A 21,740-nucleotide genomic window follows, 5' to 3' on the forward strand; every position below is an offset into this window, starting at 1 on the left:
ACGTATTGGACACACATGCACACACATGTACATAGTCACCTGCATGCACACATGCACACACATCCGGGGTTTCAGTAGAGCCCTTGGAGGGCTACTTTGCCTGTTGAGTTCTGTTTGCATTCAGTCTTCCCTAAAAATCCTCAAGATGTAAAAATCCTCCCTAAAAATCCTATCCTTTAGATAGGATTACAAAATTTAGATTTCTGCTGACAGCTATTCTTTTATTACATGGCAGTTTTTTTTTTTTTTTTTTTGGATAAGATCTAACTACCTCTTGATATAGGAGAGAATTTTCAGCTGATATAATTAATATCTTCCATTAATAACTTAAAAACATGAAGGTAGAAAAGACTGGGCCCGTGAACTGTGTGGAAAAACAGTATCCTGTTAAGGGTAAAGAAGGCACCCTGTTTAATATCATACATAGCAATTATGGAGCGATGCAGTTTGATTGAATTCAGTTAGAATAAAACTGTAATATCATTAAAGCATTTCAAATTAAACAGCAGCCCTCAGACTTGTCAGGCCTGAATATCACTCCATTTCAACACTGAGGAAATAGTGTGTATCCATTGTGGCTCTTATTATGTATAAAATCTGTCAACTAAGAGTAGTAGAAGGCTTCTACTTAAAGGGAAGGAACCAATGCTAGAATGTAGCTTCCCATGAGCTGTAGCGGATTCTCTGGGGGAGGTTTCTACTTTCACTGGGTTTTGTGGTTTTGACTGCTTTTTGGAGTCCCAACTTTGTGGGTAGATTTTGATATTGCTGTGATTTCTTCTAAATTACAGGAGATGGAACCTTATATGCCTCTATATAGTCGCCTTCCATGGTACTTTTTATCAGGAGCTACGGTGACGTTATGGGTGAGCATTCTTTTACAACTGCTCTCATGTCATTGACGTGCAGTCGTAGGAAGATTATCCTAGCAGTTTCATCTGCAGTGACTCTTGAGTCCCTCTCCTTCCTCCCCGTCCCCTGTCCTTTTATCTTGAATACAGCTTCTATATAAAATAAAGTGTGATCTGTGTGGAGGTGCCATAATTGAACCTTGGGAATAATTGAACCTTGGGAAAAGAGCTGGGGGGAGACAGCGAGGCTTCATCTCAGAAACTGTCCTTCCCCCTCTCCTAGCACTTCATTAATTAGGTGATAACTTGAAACCTCAACAGTATAACAAACTTACAGTCTGCAGACTCTTTGGTTAGTGTTTTGGTTTTAATCATTAATTTATCTTTATCTCCACTTAAAATAGCTACACAAAATGCAAACAAAAAGCATATACTATTGAAATTTATTTTCTTGCTGAAATAAATAGAAGAAAGTATTACTTCTGTTTGAAAAATTTAATTAGCATATCCCATTGTGAGGGAGTCAGGTTTTCTCCATGCTTTTGAACTAATAGATTCATTCCTCCATCACCACAATTTATTTCCTGCCCTCCACTCTCCAAATCTGTGCCCTCTTACAGTTGGCCTTTAACTTTAGGAAAAGAAGAAATGTTACCCCCTGAGAGTCTAGCATTGTTGAAATATAAATAATTAGCAGCTGTAGACTATAGTTTAACCTTACCAGTGCATATTATCCCATAATATTTTAACATTTCTAGTTAAAGGAATTGATTTTTCTGTTTTAAATGTATGTTTTCTTAGATGATATAACAGTCACTGAGGAGAAATGATAGAGTAAATGGAGGGGGCAATAATCAATTCAGGGCACTACTTAAGAAATAATATAGGGGTGCCCGGGTGGCTCAGTCGGTTAAGCGTCCGACTTCAGCTCAGGTCACAATCTCGCGGTCCGTGGGTTCGAGCCCCGCGTCAGGCTCTGGGTGGATGGCTCAGAGCCTGGAGCCTGCTTCCAATTCTGTGTCTCCCTCTCTCTCTGCCCCTCCCCCGTTCATGCTCTGTCTCTCTCTGTCTCAAAAATAAATAAACGTTAAAAAAAAAGAAGTAATATAGAATATGGTCTCAGAAAGATTGTTCTAACCTTTATTTCTAGTACTCATTCAACTTGATTCAGTCCCTCAATTTTCAGAATCAAATTTTCTGATCATTGAGGTAAAGGCATCCCTACATCTTTGTGTTTTTCCAATATGGGAAGTGTTTAAAATTTATGCAGAATCTATACAAATATCTCAATGACCAGGCATATCAGACTACTGATGGCAACACTCTGAGGGGTAATGAAATAGAATCTGTAACTGTGTTCTTCTTGGGAAAGCACATGGTTTTCACACCACCTGTTTGGAGCAGAGGTTGGCAAATGTTTTCTGTCAAGGGGCCAGATGTATTTTAGGCTTTGTGAGCCTTGTACAAATAGTCCCTGGCTATTTCTTATAGATTTTCTTATAATCTTTAAAAAAAAAAAAGCAAAAACAAAACAAAACAAGACATTTTTAACTCAAGAATCATTTAAGAATAAGTAAGTCCGTGGGCAGGATTTGGTCTTCCGGATAGTTTTCTAGTGCTTGGTAGAGGATGGGCCTAAAAGATGAGCAATGGCTACTTTTCTGTTTTAGGCTCCCCCAACTGCTGCTACTGTAAGTCCTGTCGTATCTCCAGCCCTTTCTTCTTGGCAGTGTTCTTTTACTGCCACCTGTCGTGAGAGAGCCTGGCTTGGTCTGCTTTCCATGTCAGAGGCACTAACCTTAACATGACGAGATGAAGAGACTAGTTATGTTTCAGATGTGTACCCATTGCAGAGATGCAGAGACCCAGTGACTGATTCCTTCTTTCCCATTTCCAGATGGCTCTTGTCATTGCCTGTATGGTAGCTGTGATTGTGTACCGCCTGTCAGTCTTTGCTACATTTGCTAGCTTTATGGAAAGCGAAGCATCCTTTAAGCACGTCAAAAGTTTCCTCACTCCCCAGATAACTACATCACTCAGTGGATCCTGCTTAAACTTTATCGTCATCTTGATCTTGAATTTCTTTTATGAAAAGATATCTGCGTGGATTACAAAAATGGGTAAGCTGGCCAGATCATCTGTGTAACACTGAAAAAGTATTCCCGCCAGTGGTATATATCCACTGTGGATCATCCCCTGGGGTGTTCATATTTAAGGCAGTTCTTAAAGTTCTAAAGCAATTTTGTTCTACAGGTAGATGCATAGGCTGGTACTCAGAACCCCCAACAGTCATACTTAGGCCCATCGTAGTGAAAGCAAGAAAAAGAACTAGACAGAAGAATTAGGACTCTGTAGATCTTTTTTGAGTATTTTTGTCTTAATCCTCCCTTGAGGGGACTAGTTGAATTTTAAGTAAAATCCTCACTTTCCTCAAGACACAGGTTATTTTTATTTCCTGTGTATGGTTTTTAGAAGGTATTTGATTTTGAAAACCATTATAGGAAAAACAGAACAGTCCGCTTTTCCTGAGTAAATCTTACACGTAGTGCTGTTCTTTTCAGTTGCCGTGTCTTAGATCCTGGATTATTCTCCTTTTAAATGATTAAAAGTCCTCCCACAACTGTGAGGGATGGTAAAGGTGTCACAGGTGAAATGGAGATTTAGTCCAGAAGAGGAGTACAGAGCACAGTTGTTTCTGGTCTTGCCCCCCAGCAAGTTGGAAATGAGATTGGAGACCCCTCTCCAGACCTCAGCTTTTCCCCTGTGCACTCAGCTCCCTCCTCTAAGTCAGGACACCATCACTGTGCGCAACAATAACCAGAAAGAGCACAGTATTCACCGAGCACCGGAGTACGCACTAGGAAGCAACTTTAATTAAATGCTATCCTCAAATTTGTAGTTCTTTCTCAATTTTACTGCTTTTTTTCTGCTAACAACAACAACAAAATATCTAGCAGATAGCACTTAAAAACAAAGCATCTAAAAAATCAGTTTTCAGTGAGAAAAATTACTTGTGTTCATATTAGAGATTTTTTAGCAATGCAGAGGAATTATCTGTGTCTTTAGAATAATATGTGTTACTATTTCAGTATTATTGAAGCTGTCACCAATTTGGCTGGAACAGCTCATCCTGTTGGGAGATAATCTGCTCAGAAAAACATGCTCCCTGACTCTTTTACACCTACTGATGCTTCTCTGTGGTGTGAAGGGAATTTTATATATATATAAATACGTATATGTATATATACGTATATATATTTTATATATATATATATATATATATATACATGTATATATGTATGTATATATATTTATTTATCTTTGGAATTCAGGATATATGATATATAAGGGGGCTTATGCTCGCCGTTCTGATAAGGGTTTAAATGCCATATTCTGACTGTGTGATTCCAGGCAAGTATTTTACCCATCTAAATAAAGTAATGACTGCTTCCTAGGCTTCTCCAGTGATTAGATTAATACAAAGTCTCTGATAGAAAGCTGAACACAAGGGGTGCCTGGGTGGCTCAGTCGGTTAAGTGTCCAACTTTGGCTCAGGTCATGATCTCATGGTCCATGAGTTCGAGCCCTGTGTTGGGCTCTGTGCCGACAGCTCAGAGCCTGGAGCCTGCTTCAGATTCTGTGTCTCCCTCTCTCTCTGACCCTCCCCCGTTCATGCTGTGTCTCTCTCTGTCTCAAAAATAAATAAACGTTAAAAAAAAATTAAAAAAAAAAAAGCTGAGCACAAATCTTGATATTGGTCTGTTAGAATGAAGAGTGGGTCACATTTCAACAGGTTCTCTGAATAATGTGACTAATAATATGACTTGAACCAGGGAATACAGAATTTAAAGAGAAACAGGAAGGCACATAATTTAACCTTGGTGTTTTATTTCTTAACAGAAATTCCTCGAACTTACCAGGAATATGAGAGCAGTCTTACCTTGAAAATGTTCCTGTTTCAGTTTGTAAATTTTTACTCGTCCTGCTTCTATGTAGCTTTCTTTAAAGGGAAGTTCGTGGGCTATCCCGGAAAATACACATATTTGTTTAATGTGTGGAGAAGTGAAGAGGTAGGAATTCTCTTGAGAGGTTTGTGGCTTTAGTAACTCAATAATTAACTACATACTTTTTGTGTGTCCAGCACTAACTCAGATTTTATCAGGATTTAAGAGAAGTCTAAGACACCAACTCTCTCCACAGAGAGTATTGGTCTCACAATCCTGTCATCTGATAGACTTTCCAATTCCTTTTGGGCAAGAAGTGATATTGTACCTATTGTTTAGTAGTAAATATGAGCTATAAAATGGGATAAGTATGTTTTATATTCCTGAAGATTTCCTGCAAAGGAATGAATGAGTGTTCCACGAGTACAGCAGAAATGGCTCCACCATGGGTTACAGAGTTAGACCAGTAGGTGGTTTCCATATGTGGTTGTGTATCTAAATCATGTGGAGAAAATAACAACTTCCAGCCCCAATACAAATATAAAGATTCAGATATAAATATATAAAGAATCTTCTAAGAGTAAGACCAGAAATCTGAATCTAATTCAGCCATCTCATAACTGGTTAATGAACATGCTTGAAACTGTTGAGCTAAATATCTCTTTATACCCCCTTTAATATCCATTCCCATTAAAATCTTTAGATTGTAGTCTTTTGGTTTGAGATTTTTTTTTTTTTTTTTTTTTTTTGCAAAAGTCTATCTTTCATCATTCACTCTTTTTTCTTCTTGCCTCTGACTAGTGTGATCCTGGAGGCTGTCTAATAGAATTGACGACCCAGTTGACCATCATAATGACTGGGAAACAGATCTTTGGAAACATTAAAGAAGCCATTTATCCGTATGTATGACTTACAAGTTTTTCCTAAATAACCATAAGAGCTTTCTTCTGGAAGAAGATGGAATTCTTTGATTATCATGGTATCTTTGTTAGCAAATGCTTAAGTCAACAACAACAACAACAAAAACTCACTTTTAATCAATAGTAATGCGTTTAGGTAACACGAGCTTTTAAATATGGATTTTTATTGCTTGAGTGAAGTTGAGGGAAATGTATTATCTCTCTCTCCTGTGGAGATTCCATTGGGAAATCTAAATATTGTATCCTCTGTATATTATTCTGTATGTCACATATTATTTCTCAAGATTACTAAATGTTGAACTCTATTAAAAATATCCATGTGAGGGGCACCTGAGTGGCTCAGTCAGTTAAGTGTCCCACTCTTGATTTTTGCTCGGGTCATGATTTCATGGTTCATGAGTTCAAGCCTTATGTCAGGCTCTCTCTCTTTCCCTCTCTCTTTTCCCTCCCTCCCCCACAAAATAAATAAATAAACCTTGTGACATGGACACACTCAGGCACAAAAATTGGTCATGAATGAAGTTTTAGTATATGAAGGAATTGCTCCCTAGTCCAAAAGCATAGCAATAATGAATACATTATCAAAAGAGAAAACCAGAATGACAGTTGATCTCAAATATAAGTTGAAAGTTTCCATGGATAAAAAGAGAAAGAATCATAGGCCTGTAATCTTGCAGGTCTCTCAGTTAGGAAATGACAGTGCCAAGGTTAACACCTATAGTGTCAAGTGGACTAAAGTGCCCCACTTAGGACTAGGGCTTGTACTTAGGGATTGGGTTTATTCTCACTTCTTTATGAAAAAGTTGAAAACACCCTCCCCTTCTGCTCCTACTTCTCCCTACAGTTCTGTAGCACTCCTGGGGTTCTATTTCATGTGCTGACAAAGGGAGAACATAGACTTATCTTTTCAAACAGTATTTGATGCACTGCATCCCAATTCCCCAGGGAAATAACTCTAAGCTGCTCTTTTAAGTCCTAGCTGTAAACTGAGATCTGGAGGGCAGAATGGGGATAACCCCTAAACCAAACACAAGAGGAGAATAAATACAGAGAGGAAAGGAGACAGACACACAAGGAAGTAAAAGAAAAAAGAAAAAAGTAAAATTAAACCTACAGAAACCAAAATTCCATAACTTATGATAAAATTTAATGCTACAGAGACTGCTAACAAAATCAAGTTTTAGAAAGTGAACTTAACTCTAGCTAGAAGCTTCTGGCAAAGCCTAAAAGCATAAAAGGAAGTGATACTGTCATTTAGAAGGATCAGGAAAGAATTTAAATAAAAACATATAAATGAAACAAGAATAAATTGACAGTAAAAAGAATCAATTATACATAAATGAAAAAAATTGTACTTTAAATAAAGAGTACAATAGGTGACATCAATTGCAGACTGGACACAACTGAAGAGTGAATTAATGAATTGGAAAATAGTACTGAGACACTCCCACGTTATACAAATGGCAATAGAGTGGCAATGAAATTAAAAAAATAAAGTGACAGACTATATTAGGAGGCTTCCACATCAACTTAGTAGTAGTTCCAGAAAAAAGAGAATGGGTAAATGGTGGGAGGGAAAAATTCTTTGACTAGGTAATTGCTGATAATTTTCCAAAACTGAAGGAAAACATGAGTTTCAGAAATGAAAACAAATTCGGAGTATGAAGTAAGATAAATAAAATTAAATTCACACCCAGATATGCTATGGTGAAACTCCAGAACATGAGAGGTAAACAATCTTAAAATCTTCCAGAAGAGGGGCGCCTGGGTGGCGCAGTCGGTTAAGCGTCCGACTTCAGCCAGGTCACGATCTCGCGGTCCGTGAGTTCGAGCCCCGCGTCGGGCTCTGGGCTGATGGCTCAGAGCCTGGAGCCTGCTTCCGATTCTGTGTCTCCCTCTCTCTCTGCCCCTCCCCCGTTCATGCTCTGTCTCTCTCTGTCCCAAAAATAAAAAATAAACGTTGAAAAAAAAAAAAATCTTCCAGAAGAAAAAAGAGTATCATCTACACTGACAACAGATTTTTTACTCATAGCACTGGATACAGAGGACGATAGAGTCATTTCAAGATTTGGAGTAAAATTAATGCACACCTTAGATTTCTAGAACCAGTTTAACTGTTTTATCAAGTGCAGGTGAAATAAAGACACTTTTAGACATAAAAACAAGAATTTACATTTATAGACCCTCAATGGAAGAACTACTGAAAGATGTAGTTGAGCAAGAAAAGAGCACAAAATCAAAGTATGGGAAGCAAGAATCATCGATCAGTACAGAAAGAGTAAGCACCAAAATAAAATGAAACAACTGGTACACATTTTTAAAATATATGGGATTTATATGCGGAAAACTACAGATCCTGGTGGAAAAAAAATTATTTGGGGAGAAATGTGCTCACAGATTGGAAGACTCAAATTAGTAATGACGCCAGTTATCCCCAAATTGATATATAGATTTGTTATTCCAATCAAAATATCAGCAGAATTTCTATAGTTATAGACAAGCAGATTCTAAAATTGATATAGAGGGCAAAGGAACTAAAACAGGCCAAACAACTCTGATAAAAAATAAAGTTGGAAGAATTGCACCACTCGATTTTAAGGCTTATTATGAAACTATATTAATCAAGATGGTGAGATTGGTGAAGGAATGCATGTATGGATCAGTGGAACTGAGTAGAGATTGCAGAAATAAATCCATGCAAATGTAGCCATTTAATTTTTGACAAAGGTGCAAAAGCAGTTCATTGAAGAAGCTGCTGGAACAATGTAGACCTCACACCTCATTTAAAAATAAAAAAGATATTGTGGTATCTTTATCCCTTTATCAGATAAGCCATATGCATATCCTCTCCTATTCAGTAGGTTGTCTTTTGGTTTGTTAGTTGTTTCCTTTGCTGTGACTTTCCCTTATTCAGGATGATGTTCACCCCAGGATTTTGGTAGATGCTTTTGATCCAATTGAAGTAATTTCCTTCTTTTCCTACTTTTCTGTCATAGAGAGGTTTTAATAGGTGCTTGAAATGTATCAAATGAATTTTTCTGCATTTGTCAACGTGATTTTATCTTTTTCTACTCAAATCTGCTAATGTGACTTATTACATTGATTGATTTTCTAATAAAAGGCCCTTTTGTTCCTTAAAGTAATCTAACATCATAATATATTATTTTGTAAATAATATGGAATTTAGTTAGGCAATATTTTGTTTGGGATTATTGCATTTATTTTCACATATTAGATAAGCCTCTTTGTTTCCTTTGTCATATATGTAACCAATTTCTCATTTCCTTGAGCATTCTTCATGACAACGTAAAGGTTAATAAATTAAATGGAAAAAAAAAAGGTGCTATGGTGACCCTCTTGTCCACATGCTCTTTAACAGAACTGTCTCTGAGTAAATATATTTTCATAGGGGAGAGTCAGGGTTGTCTTATTTTCTTTATCACCCCAATAAAGAACTTTGACTGCAGCATGTGTTATGAAAAGAACTCTAGATTTTTATTTCAACTTTAGCTATGGTCATCTCTTCTTGCTCTGTGATCTTAAGTTACCTACCCTGTCTTACTGCCAATTTCTAGATCTAACGCCCTTATTCTCTGACCCCTTACTTTTAAATTCTAATCATGTATTTACTTTTATCACTTCCAACAGTATGGTTCTGAATTGGTGGAGACGTCGAAAAGCTCGGACCAATTCCGAAAAGCTATACAGTCGATGGGAGCAGGATCATGACCTTGAAACTTTTGGATCTCTTGGGCTGTTCTATGAGTACTTAGAAACAGGTAATTTTTAACCACTGTCTTGAAACATAGAGTCAGGTTGAGTAGAGTAAGTGTTTTTCCAGCTCTTTATATTTCTTCCTGCCTTGCACATGGTAGGTGTCCAAAAAATTATTGGATGGTAGGTTAAAAGACACATGGATGGAAATGGAAAAGATTGGTTCGGTATTTATATCCTTACCAAATAGAATGCAGAATGAAGTTTAATTTCAAAACACCAATGGTAGAGATGTTTTTCCTATCAATTGAACATTAAGATTGTTGAACCACATAAAGTATAGATTACTTTTAAATTCCTATCTCAGATTAGCTTGCATGGCTGTCCTGTTTGCCACACTGACAGCCCAGAGAGAGAATAAGTTGAAAGATGTTTCCAGAGTCTGACGTACATTTAGGTAAGTTCTTTATTTCAGGCTGAAAAGAAGCAGGCTAAAAACAGTTGTGCAAGGGAAGCTCACATTGAATACAAGAATGCATAAAAATGCTAAGGATTGAACAGAGAAGAGATTTTGAGGTGAAATTTTAGGAAGGATGATTGCTGAGGACTACTTATAAAGTCTACTTGAGTGTTTCCCCTCTTTTTTTAAATATATGAAGTTTATTGTCAAATTGGTTTCCATACAACACCCAGTGTTCATCCCAACAGGTGCCCTCCTCAATACCCATCACCCACCCTCCCGTCCCTTCCACCTCCCGTCAGCCCTCAGTTTGTTCTCAGTTTTTAAGAGTCTCTTATGCTTTGGCTCTCTCCCACTCTAACCTCTGAGTGTTTCCTCTCAAGTTACCCTCTCTGCTTCTCTGGTGGAATAATATTCTTCATTTACTCTCTAATCCCATAACGATAGAATGAAAAAATGACGTGAAATTGTTATTGATTCTCCACTGTGATACATACACATGATACCTGGATTGGAATAGGTAAATTTAAGACAAATTGAGAGAAGTCTGTTTCATATAGCTGACTGTAAAATTGGGCAGTCCTTGCTTTAGGGGTGATGAGGCTGTAATTTTTAATTAAATTTGTAAGTATCAAATGCATTTGTGCATAGATGCGTTAGGGATTATCACTGCAATTTTAAAAAAATGAAATCAAGGTGTCATAAGAAAATTAACTGCCATTTATTGAGACACAGCTAAGAGTTAGTTTATTCTGGTTGTTTAATGAACATTATCCCTAATCTTGAAACGTTCTACAGAGGAGTCATTATTCACTGCATTTTGTTTTAGAGGATACTGAAATTTGGATAGGTTAATTTGTGTTATGGGCTGAAAGATTTTAGGTAAAAACCTGGGATTTGAACCCAGAAAATTCAAGCTGTTTCTACATAACACTTCCTCTGAATTTTCTGTCTCTTAGTTCAGTAGAGGTGTTCAGTAGATTTAGTAAATGGCAAGACTGATTATTTTGAGAATTTTTTGTGAGAAAAGTTGAAATTCAGAAACACTTGGGATTCATCTAAAAATAGAGTACTCGTGGAAGAGACTTTTTTTTTCCCTTTAGTGGAAAGCCATTCCTGTTCTCTTATTACATTTTTCACTCACGGGAAGCCCAAACTGCCAGTTGAATGGATTCTTGTACCTTAATCGTTGTTGGAAGCAAACAAAAATAGGAAGAGAAGCTAACTTACATAGATGCTAAGTCTTAATGAGAAAAGAGAATAAAATTTATTTAGAAACATGTCAAGATAGTATAGAGGATCAGGACCTTAACCAACCTTAAATAATGTATTCATTCATAAGGCTTATTATAGTTGAGTATGTTTATATACCCAACACATGCTGGCTCTTGGAAGCGTATAAATGAATCAGTCCTTATCCCTGATCTCACAGATTTAGCAAGATAGAAAAACTTGATTACCCCACTAATGTGCCAATACCAGTGTAAAGGCTGGGCCAGCATAGGCATAAACATAGCCCAAAATAAAAGGCTATGTTTAAAAAGAATAAAGAGAATCTCTTATCTGACAAGAGGAAATGCTTTCTTCAGCGAAGCAGATGTCAAAAGAAACAGCCAGGACAGAACTGAGTTGTATGCTCAGTTTCTCCTTTCTCTTCTAGTAAGCAAACAAGTCACTAGGCTTCCAATGAGGAGGAAGGAGTGGGCAGATGGAAAGAGGCCTGGAGGGTTTTGCTGGTGTAGATCCCTCTAAAAGGAGGGAGTTGGAGGTATTGGGCAGAATGTTCCCTTTTTTCTCTTTCATAATAATGACTTCACTATTTTTTTTTCCCCTACAGTTATCCAATTTGGATTTGTCACATTATTTGTGGCCTCTTTTCCTTTGGCTCCTCTTCTTGCTCTCTTGAATAATATTATAGAGATCCGAGTAGATGCCTGGAAACTTACAACTCAGTACAGGAGACCGGTAGCTGCTAAAGCTCATAGCATAGGTGTTTGGCAAGACATTCTTTATGGAATGGCTGTCCTTTCTGTTGCAACTAATGTAAGTGGACCCATTTTGGTTGGACGGCTTCGTATTTTATTTCGTTTTCTTGGGGTTGGGGAGATGTGAATGATGCTTAACTCAATATTTATTTATGTTGCTTTCATCATGGTGACAGTCCATAATGATAAACCATCCCTACACTTTTATGCACTGAACAACATAGAGAAATTTATGACATGCAAACTCTTAGAAATACAAAGAAAATTGAAAAACCACTGTCCTTAAAATACCATGATATAGTTTCATAGCATGTGACAGAGTAGACAGAAAATATGTAATGGTATAAAAGATTTGAATAACACAATTAAAGCTTAATTATACAAGGAGTTGTATACTACAAATAGAGAATATAAAACATTAATGTGTTTTGCTTATGGAGCACTTATTAAAAAATGATAATAAGGGGCTCCTGTGTGGCCCAGTCAGTTGTTTCCAACTTCAGCTCAGGTCATGATCTCACGGTTCGCAAGTTCAAGCCCTGCATGGGGCTCTGTGCTGACAGCTCAGAGCCTGGAGCCTGCTTCATATTCTGTTTCCTTCTCTCTCTGCCCTTCCCCCGCTCGTACTCTGTCTCTCAAAAATAAATAAACATTAAAAACATTTTTTTAATGATAATGAAACTAAATTCTCCAAAGCAGAAATTTTATAACACTTATTTGTATATAATAATGTTATAAAAATTGAAGTCGATAATAAAGATAATTTAAAAAAAAATCTAACTACCTAACGTTCACACTCCCAAGTAAGCTTTATTGTATAAAATGGAAGCAAAATTCAAATTATAGAGAGCTTAATTAAAATGAAACCCTATAGGAATTAGCTAAAACTATAGTTACAGAAAAATTCATAGCAATAAATGCTTTTGTTATTTTTTTAAGTTTATTTTGAGAGAGAGAGATTGAAAGAATATGTGTGTGAGCAGGGGAGGGGCAGAGAGAGATTGGAAGAAAGAGAGAATCCCAAGCAGACTCTGTGCTGTCAGTGTGCAGCCCAATGTCAGGCTCAATCTCTTGAACCACGAGACCATGACCTGAGCCAAAGTCAAGAGTCAGACACTTAACTGCCTGAGCCACCCAGGTACCCCTGAATGCTTTTATTATTAAAAAAGAAGACTTGAAAGCATAAGCTGAGCACATAATTTCAGAAACTAAAGAAAAACATAAAACTAATCAACAAAAAGTAATAGGAAAGAGTTTATAGAGATGCAATCAGAAATAATCAAAATAGAAAATAAATTAAAAAAGCAATATAATTCCTATGTGAATCAAGAGCTGCTTCATTGAAAAGACATATAAAACTCTGACAATCTCAAACAAGAAAAAAGTTATAAGATACAGGTAAGAAAATTGTGAAATGGTTATATATGTGCCTTTATTCAAATAAATTATAAAATCTATTTGAAATTGTCACCTTTTTAGGAAATAAAAACTGCCAAAGTTTATTCAGTAAGTGGTAGAAAACCTGAATGGACCAGTAGCTATAGAAGTAATATTAAAAGTTTTTAGGGGCACCTGGGTGGCTCAGTTGACAGACTTGAGCTCAGGTCATGATCTCTTGGTTCATGAATTCGAGCCCCACATCAGGCTCTGTGCTGACAGCTCAGAGCCTGGAGCCTGCTTCAGATTCTGTGTCTCCTCTCTCTTTGCCCTCCACTTGTGCTTTGTCTCTCTCTCTCTCTGTCTCTCTCTCTCTGTCTCTCTCTCTCTGTCTCTCTCTCTCTCTCTCTCTCAAAAATAAATAAACATAGGTAACTAGCTAACTAACTAACTAACTAACTAAAGTTTTTTTAAGCATCTACACTAACAATGTAGATGGCAGAGCCAGATGGTTTTAAATGGACTTACCTAACCTAAAAGAAACAGGAATTCCAGAGCTTAGGTAAGAATGGGAAAATACCATTCCTATAGAATTAAATACTAAGATTAATTACACTGAACTTTGGGCAATTTACCATCACATGGTCTTCTATCTCTCCTTTGCTTCCCACCAGCCACCAATAGTGCACACATGTGTGCAAACTCACACCGATGTAGGCACACACACTGTCCTAGCTTACAGAGTTGATTCAGCCAAATGAATTTGGTTAGGGACAGTAGAACTATGCTGTGAAATAAATGGAAGAAATAACAAGGCATTGTGGAAAGAGCATGGTTTTTGGAGCTAGATGCATTTAGGTTCACTTTTCACCTTAGCCACTTTCTAGCTGTGAAATCTTGGAATACTAATCATATGCTTTAAAAGGCCTATTTCATGTTTTAGGCCAAAGACTCATTTATTAACATGATTTGTAATGACATTTTAATCGTTTGTATCCATATAGAACTGAGACATATGCAAATCAGACATTCTTAAAACGAAATTGTTAGCTCAAAATCTCCCTCTTACTTTGTTCTTTAGGCTTTTATTGTTGCATTTACCTCGGACATCATTCCCCGTTTAGTTTACTACTATGCCTACTCAAAGGATGCCACTGCACCCATGAAAGGATATGTCAATGACAGCCTGTCAACATTCCTGATAGCTGATTTTCCAAACCACACTGCACCTTGGGAGAAACGAGACTTCACCACTTGCAGGTTCCTTCTTACGTTCTTAGCTTTTAATTTTGCTTTTTAAATGTATTTTTTAAATTCTCCATTTTCTTCCTGTCTTACAATGTGAAGGATTTATTTGGGGCAATAAAAATCCTGGGTAAAGTGCGTCAATTTTGGAATTCACTCATCATATGAATCTGGTTTGGAAAAGTAGAATGTCCAAAAGTAAAAGAATATCATGGGTAAAGATATCAATTTTGAATTGTTTCTTATTTTTTTAATTTATTGGAAAGACTTCTGACCAACAAATACATCTTGGTCCCAAAATGTAGTATCTATAGATCATACAGCATGATCATATTATATATGCATTTAACCTACTTGAATTTAACTATGTGTCCTTAAAAAGAGAGTGAGAAAGGGAGAAATAATATAAGTTCACCATCCATCCCACTTTAAGGGTTTCTTCCATGTAGGAAGCATGAAATTAGATTTGTGAATGTATTTCCACATTCAGTGTCTCATGTACTGTAAGGGTCTTTTTACCCTATGAATTAAAGATTATATATAATAAATATATATGACATAAACGTATATATATATATATAAATATATACATATGTATACATATGTATATATACGTATATACATATGTATACATATATACATATATGTATATATATAACATATACATATATATGTATATAATATATACATATATATATATATACATATAATACATACATATATACGTATACATACACACACGCACGCACACACACACCCCCCACTTAACTTAAACCTTAAGCCAGCTACTTCATCTGGGATTCCAACAAAGAAACAGCAAAATGTTGATAGAACAGTAGACAAAACCATTGTTATATTTTAGATTTGCATATAGAGGAATCATAGTATACTGTTTAAGAGCATAGATGTGGGTCAGTTTTCTTGATTTCATCACTTCCTAGTTGGACTAAATCTTTGAAGAACATCAATCTCTAGCAACTTTGTAGAAAACAATGAGCCCCCAAGGTTGAGCACTAAGAAAAGTCCAGAAGAATAGTAAGAAAAACAAAAACAATGCAGTGTCAAATAAGCCAAAAGAAAATAGAGTTTCAAAAAATAGAAATGGTCAACAATGTCAAGTCCTACTGTCTAAAGATCAAAAAAGATGAGGATTAGCGTGTTTCTTCAGTTTAAGGATAGGAGACAATGCATTTCAGGGAAGTGGTGCATAGAACTGCATTAAAGAGCAGGAAGAGGGGGAACAGAGACAGCATCATTTTGGTAACTCTTTTGAGAAATTTGACTTTGAAAGTCAGGTGAGAAGCTTCACTTGTGTCTTCTGCTACACCAAACTAGATACAAGTAACATGTGGCCATGATTTTTATCTGTGCTAAAAAGAAACATTTCATAACAGGAGTTATCTTCCAATGACTTGACTTTTGTAGTCAATTAAAAATGTCTCTTAAGAGAAATAGTAAGAATTTATGCTAGGTCTCTATTGGAAATCATACCTAATTTTTTTGGCATTTACTTCTGTTTTTCAGGTACAGGGATTACAGATATCCACCTGATCATGACCAGAAATATTTTCATAATATGCAGTACTGGCACGTCCTTGCTGCCAAGATGACTTTCATCATTGTTATGGAAGTAAGCCTTTCTTAACTTGCATTCCAGCTAGTCTGTCTTCTGCCTTCAGGTTTCTAAAGGTGTCTGCTCAGCAAAAAATTATCTCAGGAAATTATTTTGAAGGAAGTATTTGTTGTCCTAAAAAGCAACTTAGGGATATTTTCAGTACAATGGGTTGCCCTATTATTCACCTACTATTGTTGAAGATATCAAGGTGACATAAAAGAAAAAAAGAAAAAATGTGGCCTCTTCTTTCAAGGTCGATAAAAAGACAGAGAACTCATTGATGTTTCTGAGTATCTATTATATAGTGATTCCAGACACTATAATAATAACCCTGTAAGTTAGACTTTATTAGTGACTCTTGAGAAATAAATCTGAGACTCAGCAGAATTAGCAGTGGTTTTAAAGATAATCAGCTAATATTGGAGCTGAGTTTCATTGCCAGCTATATCACTGCCAAGCATCTGCTCTGTCCACTGTATTATGTTTCCCCCTTTGTGGATTATCCATTCTTGTTATGGATATAAGGCATGCATTCAAAGAGAACAAATACAGAGGGGGGATTTGGGTAAGTTACATATTGAGTGTTCTACATCATAAGATGTGAAGGCCAATAAGGGAGAGAAATAAAGGTGAGGCACTTTTTCACTCTGTTGTGAAATCTAGTAATACACAAGTCTAATGCAAGCAGACACAGATTCTACATGATAAAAAAGAGAGCAGTCTTATGTGTATCCCTCCCCATGTTTTTCTTCTCTTTCTCTCAGTTCTTTATGACTTTATCACTGTTTCATTCCCATATTTTACATCATCAGTTTAGCTCACCATTCAGTCTGGTCATTTGCACCAGGATTTTTTTTCATTTTTGAGTTTTGTTTATTTATTATTCTTATTAATGTTTTTAATCATCCAGCTCTGATGACCAGTTTTTAATCTGGTGAGCTCTGACTCACCATCATCCTGGGACTTCTTTTCACCTTCTCTTGTATTGAATGCTATATGCTACATTATCTGCAGTCTATGTTTCTCCCATTCTTGGTTTACTAGCTTATTTAGGTGAAGTACATTTTTTAGTAATTTTCTGAGGAAAATTATGGGTGGTCAATTTTTGAGACCTTGAATATTGAAAATTTCTTTTCTTTCCACACAGATGACTAAGTGGTATAGAATTCAAGACTGAAAGTTATTTCCCTGAAAAATTTTCAACCAACTTTATTTAGGTATTCCTGACACTTTTAAAAAAAATTTATTTATTATTTGAGAAAGAGAAAGAGAGAGCACGCACGTATGGGAGGTGCAGATAAAGAGGGAGAGAGACAATCCCAAGCAGGCTGTGCTCTCACAACATGAAGCCTGACGTGGGGCTCTATCTCATGACCATGATTGTGACTGAGCCGAAACCAAGAGGTGGCTGCTTAACCAACTGAGCCACCCAGGCACCCCAGGTATTCCTGACATTTTTGGAGACATTGCACCATTTTCTGTCAGTTTCATTGTCAGCATTCCAATTCCCCAGCCTTTGTTTCTGATCTTTTATTAAGATCAATAAGCTTTAAGGATTCTCCCATTAGTCCTCTTCTATGAAACATTACAAGACAGCTTCTTGTTATTGGACAGGATTCATTTTTCTGGACACTTTGCTGGACTCTATAAATCTGAAAACATACTTACCCTTCAGGGTGAGAAAATTTGCTTGTATGTATTATTATTATTTTTTATTCTTTCTTTCTTTTCTCTGTTCTGTCTTTCTGGAACTTCTGTTACTCAGGTGTTATGCTTTATGTTTTGAAATTCTTATTATTTCTCTCCTATAAGTAGTTGGTCTCCTATTTTTTGTCTTTTTGTTCTGTTCTTTTGTTCCTTCATTATTTCTGTTGCCTCTTAGTTCCCATTTGCCTGTTTCAAACTTTTTCTTTTACATTAGAGACTTTCTTACATAATGGGTGATTCTTGCCAACCTGCTCATACTTAAGAGTGAATAAATGAGAGCTGATTATAAGCTTTGTGTGCATACAAGAAGAATGTCACTTGGTGGGTTTCACTATAGGGTGATGAGTTAGGGAGGGGGACCTTTTCATTTGAAGCCTACAAAATTTTGATATCTACCATTCTAATTTCACAGACTGGTTACCCTCCCCAAAGAAAAATCCTCTGAACTCTTTTCTGTTGAGCTATTTTATGGCTACCTGTATTCTGAGAGCTGAGCAAGACAGAAGAAGACTAGGGATCTTAGGATTCACTGAATTTCACTTAGTTGCCCTGTTTTCAGAACGCTGCCACTTCTCCATTCTCTGGTGTCTCTGGTGCTTCTGAGTTCACAGCTTTCTGTTTTGATTTCTACAGAAAGTAAATTACTCAACTGCTGCCAGGGTGAGGTTGGAGAGAAGTAGTACCTGGATGAAGGTGGGAGAGAGGTCCTGAAAATTCACCTGCTCCTCCTTATACCAAATTTTGGCTAATCCTCTTGTTTTCAACTCCACCCACATGCATGCTTTCCAAGTCCATAAGACCATCTTTCCTGATATTTATTGAAGATCTAAAATAAAGTTGGCTTTTGTCTTCTTGGTTTTTATCATCACCATATCACCAATTGCAAGTTTAAGTGCCAGCTTTCTTCCATCTCTGGAATCTGTTCCTACTGTTTCCTCCTTTTTTTTTTTTTTTTTTTTTTTTTTTTGTCTTTGTGAGTTACACCATTTTTCAAAATTCCTTTACAAATATGTATTGGGTTTTCAGGAGTGAGCATAGAAAAAAGTATATTCAATAACCATGATCAAATTAAATGTCTATAATTATACATTTTAGTATATATTCATTTGCTTAAGGTTTGTCTTTCTGGGAAAGTTCTGGGACAACGACCGTATCTTTTGCCTTTTCCTCATACTTCTGTGTTGAGCACAGTTTATTGAATGATTAAAGTGGTTTGTAAGAACTTCCTGCTGAACATTTGACAATTCTAATGTCCTTGATTTTCTTTTATTTTTCCTCCAGCACGTTGTGTTTTTAGTTAAATTTTTGTTGGCCTGGATGATTCCTGATGTTCCAAAAGATGTTCTGGAGAGAATCAAGAGAGAAAAGTTAATGACTATCAAGATTCTCCATGACTTTGAGCTTAACAAATTAAAAGAGAACTTGAGAGCTAATTCAAGTGAACTTGCCAAAGAAGTCCTGATTCAGGAAAACAAAACACAACTGGCTAAATCAACAGTCTAATCAACATAATGAACAAGCCACTGGTTGCCTGTTAGGCTTCACAATTTTCCGTGGGTTTTCAGGCCAGAGGCCAGAAGCCACATGTCAGTTTCACCCTGCCTCCTCCTCTTCCTTCTTCTTTTTTAACTGAGAGTTTTCTGTACCCTTTTACAGAGGCCAACTTTGTGAGGTTGGAAGAATACCACTTGTCTGCTTCATTGACTGAGCCCTCTGCAGATATTGTTTTCTGGAGTTCTAGAAATGATTGTTAAGAGTGCATATCAAATCAGAATAGTGGAAAATCATGGGATGTTGCAGTTTAGAATTAAACACTGGACTTGGGCTATCCCATCATGTTCCAGTGCATCTGCACATTTTCATGGTCTCCTATTGGGTTGTTTTATAACTTCTTCCCATCAAGAAAAATGTTGGGACATGGAGAAAAGAAGTGAAGAGGCCGACTGAGCCATCTATATCCTGCCATCTTCGACCATGTGAATGAAACCCCCAAATTAAACGACTTAAGAAAACTCACTTATTAAATGCGTTGAGTAAATATCATGGCAGGGATTTGTTTTTGAAATCATCCTGAATAAGGTAAACTTCCATCAGAATCCCAGATAGCCCTTCCAGGTCAATGCAGAATTGATTTTTCAAGAGACTGGACATTTGGGTTTCAACAAAAGTCTAACATCTCAGTTCTTTAAAGACGACATTTTGGTAACGGCAATTTCAGGTGTGGATTGTTATCTGGAAAACAGCATTAAGTTGTTAGATTGCTTCAGTTCTTTAAGTAAATGAAAGATATTGTAGAGAAGTAAATGTGTCTTCTTACTAGTTAACAAACACAAGACAATGAATATTGATTAATTTGTTGAGCTTAATCTATAAAAAATCGTTGAATTTTTTAAAATCATTTTTCTTCTACAATGTGTATTTTGCATCATGAAACCTGTTTGAGCATTAGCTCTTTGTATAAGTTAGGTACAAGTTGTTTATGAAATTTGATCTCTCTGTTTAAAGCGATCTCAAGTCTTTTAATGGGTTTACACTGTTTTCTATTGATGCATTCATTGCTCCATAGAGTGCTCAGTGCCTTGTCCCTATGCCTTTGACACACAAGAAGTGGTTGTGCTGTTCATCTGATGTGATGTAACATCTCAAATGTTAGCTTCTTTTAGAGAAATTGTCAATTTAACATTATTCATGGAGTTTAACACCAAAAGATCAACCAAGGAAGAAGGGGGTGATGGATTTGATAGCTAAGTGAGAAAAAATTAATTGAATGATTTCTCTCATATGTAGGCCTATGGCACATGTACACCTGTTCTTCTTTCTCTTAAAAATACTTCATCCATATTTTTAACATTATAGAGTGAGAGATACAGTTCAGTTATATAGTATTTACGTCCGTAGCTTCAAATTACACTTCAGTTCCAAAAAAATGGTGTTTTTTTAAATTGTATACAAAAGGAGAAACTTTATCACAAGATTTTTTTAGGTAGTATTTCATTATTTGATCCTAATACATTTTTGTAGAATTGCCAATATTAAGTATATGGCAGGTGGTATTAACTGGTGTTCAGTATTAAGCATTTAGAAATGAGGATTATGAATTTTATAAAACCATGAGACAGTTACCCCAATATTGGCAATAATGATTTGGCATCCACTGGGTATATTTTATAAAAAAAACATTTTTGTGTAATTTAAAATGATCTCATTATTGAAAAAATGATTTCATAAGAAGAGGAGACCTATTTTTTGCTTGAGAACACCAGTCAATGTTACTATGAAATAAGCCACAGATGCAGTATCTTTGGCTTGTGAAATCAAACTCTTTGTTACTACAGTGTTGTCCCTTGTGCACAGCTCATACATATTGCTTTCTTCCAGGTGCTAATAAAAATAAGGAAGAGTGTGGAAATTGGTTTCTTGGATATAAGTTTTAGTTTGTATGGCTTAACAGTATTTATAGATCTAGAGTGTTAAATAAAGACAAATCAAACTCGTAAAATTATCTGTACACTGCAATCTTAAAACAAAATCAACTCAAGTGTCAGGTTTCTAGAATGTATGGAGAAACTAGCAAGAGAGGAAATCATTTGAAGACAAGTGAATAGTTCCAATGATTGGTAGAATCATTGTGTTATTAATGGAGGGCTGAATTTAGAGACTACCAAGTGTAGGTTGAGATTTATCAGCATGGCTGATGTTTTTATCATCCAGTCAAACCCAAACTTTATTTTTTTCCAGAAATGTTCCAGGAAACACTTGAGATTTTATTTGAAATAATTTTAAGTGCAAAAGCCAAAAAATTACATAACTCTTCTCAAATGTCATCTCTAATCCTTGCCTTCATCAGTTTTTCTTTGCACACAAGAAGCAAAATCCACCTCAAAACATTTATTTTAGAGGAATCCATCAAGAAGGGAGTATC

The 21,740-nt window shown here is 36.2% G+C and overlaps 1 protein-coding gene across 6 annotated transcripts in view; it reads left to right on the forward strand.

Annotated features, from left to right (window-relative positions):
- Positions 1 to 21,227, forward strand: part of ANO5 (anoctamin 5) — a 92,678-nt gene extending 71,451 nt beyond the window's left edge. For all 6 annotated transcript variants that reach the window (XM_023239650.2, XM_023239651.2, XM_006937143.5 and 3 more), the window contains 9 exons: positions 792 to 866; positions 2,749 to 2,971; positions 4,752 to 4,921; positions 5,597 to 5,694; positions 9,364 to 9,494; positions 11,727 to 11,932; positions 14,333 to 14,511; positions 16,021 to 16,126; positions 19,100 to 21,227. In XM_023239650.2, the coding sequence (XP_023095418.1) occupies positions 792 to 866; positions 2,749 to 2,971; positions 4,752 to 4,921; positions 5,597 to 5,694; positions 9,364 to 9,494; positions 11,727 to 11,932; positions 14,333 to 14,511; positions 16,021 to 16,126; positions 19,100 to 19,321 (1,410 nt within the window). In that variant the 3' untranslated portion in view covers positions 19,322 to 21,227. The remainder of the gene's footprint in view (positions 1 to 791; positions 867 to 2,748; positions 2,972 to 4,751; positions 4,922 to 5,596; positions 5,695 to 9,363; positions 9,495 to 11,726; positions 11,933 to 14,332; positions 14,512 to 16,020; positions 16,127 to 19,099) is intronic.
- Positions 21,228 to 21,740: the final 513 nt, after the last annotated feature.

This window comes from Felis catus, chromosome D1, assembly GCF_018350175.1.
Source record: "Felis catus isolate Fca126 chromosome D1, F.catus_Fca126_mat1.0, whole genome shotgun sequence".
NCBI lineage: Eukaryota > Metazoa > Chordata > Mammalia > Carnivora > Felidae > Felis > Felis catus.